At 40.4% G+C, this 9610-nt stretch overlaps 1 protein-coding gene across 1 annotated transcript; it reads right to left on the bottom strand.

Moving 5' to 3' along the window:
* Nucleotides 1-208: 208 nt before the first annotated feature.
* On the bottom strand, nucleotides 209-8538 carry si:ch211-262h13.5 (uncharacterized protein LOC571127 homolog). The gene is made up of 7 exons (XM_035176848.2): nucleotides 8255-8538; nucleotides 6459-6569; nucleotides 5930-6017; nucleotides 4664-4830; nucleotides 4062-4169; nucleotides 3262-3348; nucleotides 209-1283 (listed from the first exon to the last, which is right to left on the bottom strand). The coding sequence occupies exons 1-7, from the start codon at nucleotides 8477-8479 to the stop codon at nucleotides 783-785; spliced, it is 1287 nt and encodes a 428-aa protein (XP_035032739.1). The 5' UTR covers nucleotides 8480-8538; the 3' UTR covers nucleotides 209-782.
* Between the last annotated feature and the right edge of the window lie 1072 nt (nucleotides 8539-9610).

Raw genomic sequence — 9610 nt, 5'->3', positions numbered from 1 at the left:
AATGACTGCGGAGGGTGAAATGTTATACTTACCTCAGTGTAATGGCCACAACTATTAAAATAAGACTCACTTTGTAAAATACAATACCAGTATTTTCCTTTAAATCTGAGACATGACAACAAAATATTGTAGAACTTGGACTTTGTAGTTCCAGAAATTGATTTATAAGAATTTCTTACCTTGAAAAAATGTTTCACAGACAAAAATGAAGAGTGCTTCTTGGAGTTCGATCCAAGTAAAATACTATGTTTTTATTCATGCTTCTGTTCTTCGTTTCCTTCGTACAGAACAATTCTACACAATCCATAGATACTCAATTTAGAAATATATAAAATACACAAAAGTAGGAAGCCATCTCATTTGTGAAAGATTTATATTAATATAGTTTATGCACTTTTTTCTTCAAATGACTGAAAATAAAATAGCTTCAGATTCATTTCCCTTCACTCAGCTAATTGATAAAGCAACTAAGAAAAATCAAATTGTTAAATATTGATCCGCTTAAGTATTATAGTTCTTTAAAACAATGATTTACTCAAATTGTTCAACTATTTGAAGCCATTTTCTAATACATGTGTTTGAACTCGTGGCTGTTTTGTCTGCTTTGTACCATTTGCAGCAGAGAGGTCATTTCAGGGCCACGGGAAAAAGAAGGAGCTAGCATTCGTCTCATTAGCACAAATTATTACAAGCCTGCAGTGACGGGGAGCGCAGCAGTTTATTGCCGCACCGTCTCCGTGGATAAATTAAAGATGAACAAATGGTTTCCTAAGCAGCGTCGGTTAAACTGTGGTGTATCGAGCGGGACCGGGACAGGAGCGGAAAGGAGAGCGGCCACTGGGGAAATCAGACAGGAAGACGGGGCTGTGCGTGGTGGAAGTTTCCATCAAGGCCTGGCGTCTCTTGCGCTCACGCCGCTGGTAGTGGAAGTCAAAGGGCGGACGCAGCGCCAGGGGGCCACCAACCTCTTCAGAGGAGGAAGCGAACGACTCAGGAGCTGGTGCTGGTTGCTGTTGCTGGTCGACCAACCCTTCAGACGACTCGCTGGAGGAGGAGGAGGAGGAGGTGAGCGGGTTAACCGCCACCGAGGGGTCAAAGGGCTCGGGCTCAATGGGTGCGGGGTTAAACGGCGCTGGTTGAACAGCAGGGTGCGATGTCGGGTCAGAGGGAAGGGGCTGTGGATCAGTTGCTGGGTCATCGATCGGAGGAGCGAAGGTTAGGCTCTCAGGGTCCGGAGGGAGGTCGTGACCCTGCGGCTGCAGCGGCCTGAGGACGTCTACGTTCTGCACACAAACACACAAGGTCACACAAAGAGGAGATTTTACACTCACTCCACAAGCTGGAAAAAGTAAGATGGAGTATCAGGGCCACTTAACAGGAAAAAACAACGAGATTTTTAGAATAAAGTCGTAAATTTACAAGAATAATGCCTTTTGTTTCAGGTTTAATGTGTCACGTTAGAGGGAGAAAATCAGAAGATGAACCTGTTGTCTGCAGTAAAATGAGGAATGTGGAGAATATAGATTTCACAAATAACGAACTAGTTAATTTTTTGGGGGTTATCAGAACCATAAGTATCAGCAATTTAAAAATGTCTATTCCAAAGAAAGAACCAGAGAACTTGGGGGAAATTGTCTTTTTTGTGGAAATGTTCTTCTTCTGATTTTATTCTTGTAATATTACAACTTTCTTTTCATTTAAACTGCTTAATTCCAGATATATTAAAAAATGTAAAGAATTCTCATTAATCTTTGACTTTTTTCATGTAGTATTACTTTTTTCTAGCTAAATTATATCTTTGTTCTCTTAAAATTACAACTTTTTTCTCATCTAATTTCAACTCTATAGTCTATAGACTGCCTTCTCAATCATTACTTTACTTTTGTAATATTACAAAACTATTCTTGAAACCTCCTGAATTTTCCAGAATATGTCCTGAACTCTCCGTCGCACAGAAGCGTTTCACTCATGCAGTTTTAAATCAGACGCCACAAGTCTAGAAACAAGTGAGAAGACGACATAATTATAGCACAAGAGTCGTACAATTTAAAAACACACACACGAGCACAACACAAACTCTGAGACACGAGCACGTGGAAGATGTGACAGAATAATTATACGACTGGAAGCTTCCATTCAGACGCACAACATTCATCACAAGTAGGTCACACGGTGGCTTATTATCAACTTACAGCCCCACAGCGCGTCTCCTCTTTACTGTCGACTTTACACTGTGTGACTCACGGCTTTTATTTCAGATGAATGTTCAATTATTTCTCTCCTTCTTGCACAGACGCTGTTTTCTTTAATTAGCTATGAGAGTGAAATCTCTGCTGCTATTTTCCGGTCTGCGAGTTAAAAATCACACAAGGACGTGGTTGACAGCTAAAATATTATTTACTCTTCGTGTTTGTCATGTTTTATATTTTCGGACGTGTTGATTGTGTGTTTTGTTGTCACTTTGTGGTTTGATTAAAGCAACACTCAGCAACTTTTATACCTTAAATTAGCAGCTTTAAAAATGATTTGATTTGACTGAGAGTCACAGCTTCAACTGTCAGAATCAGGTTCAGCAAGTTGAAGAGTTAAACTGAACTTTAGATCAGTTCAAAATACAAAAAATCTCCAATATTCAGCAGGAATCTTTTTCAATATGAAGAATTCTGAACAGAGTTTGGTGGATTTGATACAGCAGCAGCTCTTTTGGTTCAGGAAGCAGAGGATCGTGGGTAATATCCAGCGTTCAGTCAGAGCTCCACTCAACACATTGAGAGGAGCCCAACAGAGATTAATCACATGTGTGGCTGCAGGGGGCGCTGTTGCTCTGTAAAAGCTACATAGCGTTGCTTTAAGAACAGCAGTCAGTAGAGCGGCACCAAATGACACACACTCATAAATATTACTCCCCTGAATATGTCAGATTTTTTTACATCTAGAACCATGAATTATTGAATGGGAAATCATGACAATGAGAAAACAACGACCATTGATTTAAAAGAATCCTGGAGACGCCCCTTTTTCCGTATTCACGCCAAAATTTAATGGGATCTTTCTTGATCCATCTACAAATTTCCAGAGAAATCAGCTCAGGAGTTTTGGGGCTTAATCCTGTTGACAAACAAACCAACGAGCAAACAAACAAACAAACAAACAGAAAACGGCAAAAACATAACCTACATGACTGGAGGTAACGACTGCAGCCATTTTGGTTCAAGTGGCTCAGATAGAAGAAGGTGAACGTTTCCTAACTGTGTCTCGTACCTGTAGCTTGAACATCTCACAGGACACCTGGACTTCAGGATGGACACTCATGTCACCTCGAACAGATCCGGCACAGAAACCTGCCGTCTGAGAGAAGAACATTTTATTCTTTAATTTCTTTTATATGATTAATAAAAGGGGCAGAATGAAAAGAGCAGAGAGGGGGAAAGAAATGTACAAATTAAAAAGGAGGAGCAGACGTGTCAGCAGTCGTTGATAAAAGAATCAATTACTGCAGCTCTTAGATTTAAAAGTAGAAATGAATCTGTCATGTCGTCAAGTAGCACTTCCCGGAGCCGCTGCAGCGACGGTAAACAAGACGCTGGCGGATCGATGTTTATTTGTGATTCTAGAACAACATTAATTAATGTCATAACAGTGTCAGAATGCTGACATTGCAATCTATTATTTTAAAATTAATGGTCCGCCTACAATGATGTTCTATGATTTCACTGATTTCAGCCTTTGTGCCTTCTTGTCTTTCTGTCATGTTCGTCTTTATGGATTTGAAATCAAAACTGAAAAAGTTCATTAGGCCTGAAATGTTGACTTTTTGTTTTTCAATGAAATTTATAAGCAACATGAGTTAAATAAATCAAATAACTTGAGATTGATATTATTAAATAAAAGTTAAACTTATAACTTATATGTTTGTGTATATATATTTATCTTAATTTAGCCTTTTTCTTTAATTATATGCAACTGTTTTTTGTACTTTTGTTTCATAAACATCTGAAGCTTAATGAACAAACAACAACCAGGTTTATTTGTCTGATTTTTAACTAGATGTCGACTCGTACCTCCGGGTCAGAGAGTGGTGAGCGTCCCCGGCAGCTGCCTCTCTCCGTCACTCCCTCTGGACACTCTTGGACGGTGTACTCCACAAAACTGGCTTTCTCCGGCACCACCTGAAATATAAAAATAACAAGGTGAGAGAAAGTGTAAATTGCACAAATGAGCACAAAGATCACATTTGCAGTCAGATACGGAGGCGACGAGGCTTCGTGCTGTAACTTAATGATTGTCAGTTTGGATTTAGAGCATTAAATAAGTTACCTAAGCTGGACAATCAGAGGCAAAGAGGAGCAATACAAGGATTATTTCAGACCCCAAGTGAGCGATTCAGTTTCTCCTTTGCCCGGCCAGACAGTCACGTCTGAGTCGCCGTCAGTAATCCTCTGCAACCTCTTGCATCATTATGGTTTTTGTGGAGCAGTAAAAGCTTCTCATCTGGTGCACGGGAGCTCAGGGGTGCAGTCGAACGTCTGCTCATTTACACCCAGAGATTAATCTCCAGTGTTATTTTCCAATAAACACATTGTTGTGTGAATGATGGAATTAGCCCTGGGAGCTTTCTTCTCTAATCAAAGTTCACAGCTGTGTGTCCTGTGTTTTTTTTTACCTGCGCCGCAGCTCTGGTGATCTTCTTCAGCCCGAGTCCTGCACCCAGCGTGGAGCGTCTCCTGTAGGATGCCAGGGTGACCTGCGCTGTGTTCACGGCCTGTGGGTTGTCTGTGGACAGCAGCAGGGGACATGTGGGACAGACCTGCTGCAGCTTCTCTGGGGGATCTGCAGGGACCACGCAGGCACGGGAGAAATGAACATTTACACTGAAAACACAATGAAGACAATATTGTGTGCAGATTGTATTTAGTATAGATTTCACAAATAAGGAAATAGTTAATCTTTTGGGGTTATCAGAACCATAAGTATCAGGAATTGTCGATTCCAAAGAAAGAACCCAAGAACTTGAGTGAGGAAATATCTAGAATATCTTAATTCTAGATATATTAAAAAACCTTCTCATGGAATTACAACTTTATTCATTTAATATTACTTTGTAGCTAAATTATAACTTTGTTTTCTTAAAATGTATTATCATAATATCATGATGATTATTTTTGCCTTCTCAATGAGGACTCCATTTTTGTAATATTACAAAATTATTCTTGAAATCTATTGAATCTTTCTTTGATATGGCCCCAACACTCAAGTATATAATACATGGACATTGAATTTTCTGTTGTTTGAGCTACAGGTATTAAATTACTCGTTAGGGTGTTCAGGTCCTTCAGGCGATCAAATAATAATAAATAATATGTAAAAACCAACGGACATTGTCATGTTCAACATTTTAATTTGTTGAAGTAGAAGACAAACAAGTTTAATAATTACCTTAATTGGGGATCATCATTATTAGTTACACCTATATGTTAGAAATTATAAATGTCTGTTTGATGGAAACATTTTCCTTTGCTTTCCTTCTTCCCTTCTCTTTTCTTTCCAGAGTCAGAGCAGGTGATTAACCAGAAGGTTGGTGCTTTTATGTTCTCGGGCAAAAACACTGAACCAAAAACTTCTGATGGTTCTGCCGACAGTGTGTGAACGACATGATAGGAAAGTGCAGAGTGAATGTGACTTGTAGTGTGAAGAGCTTTTTGTGGTCATGAAGACGAGAAAATATATATAAATACATCCGTTCTATAAATATTTGTCCAGTTCTTATGACTCTGGGTTTTGTTGAGGAATTCAAACCAGACGCAGCAGTTGCAAGATCCACAGCTACATGTAGATTCAAATACAATACATTACATTTAGAACATTGATAACAGGATCTTCATGGTGTTTAAACTCTTTTGTACAGAAGTGTTGAGTGTGTGGATGTTACCTGGCACCAGGGTGCAGTCGTAGCTGTACAGGTAGGAGAAGCCCTCTGGTGTGTGGAGGATGGTCGTGTTACAGTTACCAGAGATTTGCTGCAAATAAGAAAAACAGTGTTTGTCACAATCGACAATTATCACTGTCGTTAACAGAGGTGATGAAAACTAATGACTTGACTCTAATGTGTGTTTGTTCTTGTATTTATTGTTTGGAAGTGAAGATGATTGTGGGAAAGACTCTGGTGTCAAGTTCAAATTAGGTTTTAAGTAGGAAACTACATTGCATAAACAAGAGTTAAACTGTTATATATTCTGATTGTTGTAATATTTGCTCGTGTGACTTATGGATATTGTGAATATAAACCCTGACGCCTCCAATATTCAAGGCACTTGAAAATGTTACTTTCTTTAACTGCATTTTTGCAGTGTATGGGAATTCATTATGGCGGTGAGGGTACTTACAAGTGTAGTACAAAGTACAAATGTATGTTTGTCTCTGTGTGTGTGTGTGTGTCTGTGTGTATGTGTGTGTCCCACCGTCTCCATGAACGGTCTGACGTCACAGCGTTTCCATGGTTTCGGGCTGCCGATGTGACACTTGGTCTCCAGGACATCCAGGTCCAGGTAGTACACGTTGCCTGCCGGGCCCTGACGTGCACAGAGCAAACACAAAACACAGAGAGACGAGGAACAAACAATGTTCTGCAGTCAGAATTTTTCCAGCAGCGAGAAAAAAACATCCATCACAAAATATAGGAATTGCACAAAAAGCTCATGTAAATCAGTCACGCTCCTGAGTTGAGTTTGTGCAGATGCAGCTTCGGGGAACCATTGATGAGGTTCTCTGTGCTGGAACATTTTGGAAGTTGTGTTTTCATCCGTGTCCGTTTGTTTGTTTGTCACATGTTTGACATTTTTTGACATCTCTCAGAGAATAATTCATTGATCTCGATGAAACTAATGCAGAGTGATATTTTACTTTCTTTGTTTTTCCGCAGGATTACACAAAAAGCTGCAGAACACATTTCCAGGAAACTTGGCATAAGGCGAGGACAAGGCCCATGAAAGAGCCCATTAATTTTTTGCGTGGATCTGGAGAGAGGAGGCAGATCCAGGAATGTTTTTTATCACTTCCTTTAACGTTGCTAGATGAGGCGTTTATGGGTTTTTGTTTTTTATTCGATTTCCAGGGAATAATTCCTGGACCTTGATGAAAACGATCAGGCATATTTAGGGGGCTGATATCTGTGAGTGTGTAAATACAAATCTAGATCTAGAGAATTGAAATGTGGTTTCATCAGGGGTATAGGCGTAGTTGCAGCAGCTGTATGGTGACAAATGGGGCTAGAGACGTGTAACTAACACCAACGTGTGGCTGAGAGAATGTGAATTCACTCGTGCATGAACACTTTACATGTCTCTTCAACAGTTTAAGAACCGTGTCCACGTAAACATGACAGATTCTGTGCGGAATTGAAGGGGACTCGAGCCTCGGAGACGGTTTGCGCTCGACTGAGTGCCACTCCAGTTCAATATTGATTCGGGCTGCAGCACTGAAAACAAATGTCAACACTTTGAGCAGGTGTAACGGGGCCTTTTCAGGTCATGAAGCCGAGCTGAGCCTCTTAAAACTCCATCTATCCCACAGTCGGGCTACAACAGCCTTCAGCGGCTGACAGCATGAAGTTCATAAAGCCCTGTTGTGCAAGGTTTGTCCCGGCGGTGCTGGACCGGAATGACCTGGGACTTTATTAACTGTCGCCTCGGTAAAAGGCCTTTCTTCATGAGGCGTGAAAGAGGACGGCTTTCTCATTTCACGACAGAACATTATGTACTTCGATTTCTACGTCATATTTATTGGAAAGTGACACTCGCAGCAAAATGCAGACGGCAAATATTCATTGTTTTAAAAGTCTTCAGTGGTTTTGCACTGATGTACCTGCAGGTTTTCGTTCATGTCACTGATGTCTGATAAGTCCTTGACAAGCAGAGTTTAATTCTATCATCAGTTCCCTCCAGAGAGACGGAGTCCACTCATTGTGACGATGTCAGAGGAGGATTCCTGATTAGAAAATTCAACTGTGCACAGTCACAGCCAACAAAACATAAATCTTATCAAATGGAGTCCCACTGACATGCAGATTGGCCACGGCTGGTTACGTCCACCAGCGTGTGACTCTCTGCTCTCAATGTTTGGGTATTTCAGGGGGAAAACAACCTTTACACACCACAGCCTCTGTGAAACATGCACAAATCACCCCACTGCCACGATAGAACAACCCCCCCCAGGCTGCCTTTGCCCCCCTCCACTGAGCACTGCTGTTTGCACTAACCTGAGCCTGCAAGTGCACGTTTGCAATGCGGTTGAGGGCAAACTTGTAGCCGTCGGTGCGGTCCTCATTGATGTAGGTGAGAGCCAGACGAGACAGCTTCTCCACCGCCTTGTCATTACAGGGCACGGGGGCGAGTTCAGCCGGCACCAGCGGGGAACCCTCAGCGTGCACGGCCGACAGGAGGGACGACAGCAGCAGGAACATGGAGGGGGACTCGGTGGCCATGATGGCTGAGGTTCAGGCAGGAACTAAAAGACAGAGCTGTGTTTAAAGTCAACTTTGTTCTCCCGTGTTTGCCTTCAGTGACTTTTGGAATCAAAACAGGAAGGAGATTTTGGAACGAAGCCAAGGACAAAGTTGACCTGATATTTGTGAATGAATGTGCCAGTCGTTCATTTTCAGAGACAAAGACAACTCCCTCACCACTTTATAACACATTCAAATGACTGTATATATACACCTAAATATATATATATATATATACATATACTGTACTTATGTCATGTATTGTGGTGGTGATGTCAGTGCCTCACCACTAGGGGTCACTGTGACTCTGGTGTGCTGTAGTGAAGCTGCAGAACTGGGGTTAATGATCCACTGATCAATTTAACTACCTACAGAGTTAAACCTGCTGTTTTCTTAGGAACAGGAAACTCTGATATTTTCTGCATTGACTTTAGTAAAAGAAAAGAAAAGAAACAACAGCCCTGAATGTCACTGAATTTACTCCATCGTGGTAAGTGAGCATGGAAATTATACATTTTTAAACTGATCCACATCGTTGTGTTGCAATGTGCACAAAAAATAATTCAGAAGATTTTCTTTCACATGGGATGTACAGGATGTTTTTTGCAGCATGTTTATATACTGAAGTCATTGTTTTAAGTTTTATATGAAGACTATTATTATGAGACAACAGTTGATTATTTCAACATATTCACTTTTTAATGTGTTAAACAACAGTGGACATGTCACCTTTTATTTGAAAACAATTCAATTTGAATGAGCAAAAATACTAGAACATGCTACATGTGTTTCTTGTTATAAAAATGTTTAATAATACTATATTTCTACAGCCCTGATCCAACAAGGTCACAAAGTGCTTTATAAAATACATGAGAATAAAAGGACAAAACAAAAATCTGAAAAATAATATATAGGAGCATTTAAAAATAAACAACATCCATTTAAGCAGTTTAAAAACCAGTCAACATTTATACATTTAAAGGCTTGCAAATAAAAATAGGTTTCAAGCGATGATTTGAAACCAGGGAAAGTGCCTGAAAGCCTTATCTCCTCAATATGGTAAAAGTCTGTTCACCCTTAGTTCCCAGTCTTGACTCAACCAGGTTGTTG

The sequence above is a fragment of the Hippoglossus stenolepis genome, chromosome 14, assembly GCF_022539355.2.
Source record: "Hippoglossus stenolepis isolate QCI-W04-F060 chromosome 14, HSTE1.2, whole genome shotgun sequence".
NCBI lineage: Eukaryota > Metazoa > Chordata > Actinopteri > Pleuronectiformes > Pleuronectidae > Hippoglossus > Hippoglossus stenolepis.
The sequence above is the reverse complement of the archived record's forward strand: the minus strand, read 5'-3'. Positions and strand labels throughout refer to the sequence as shown.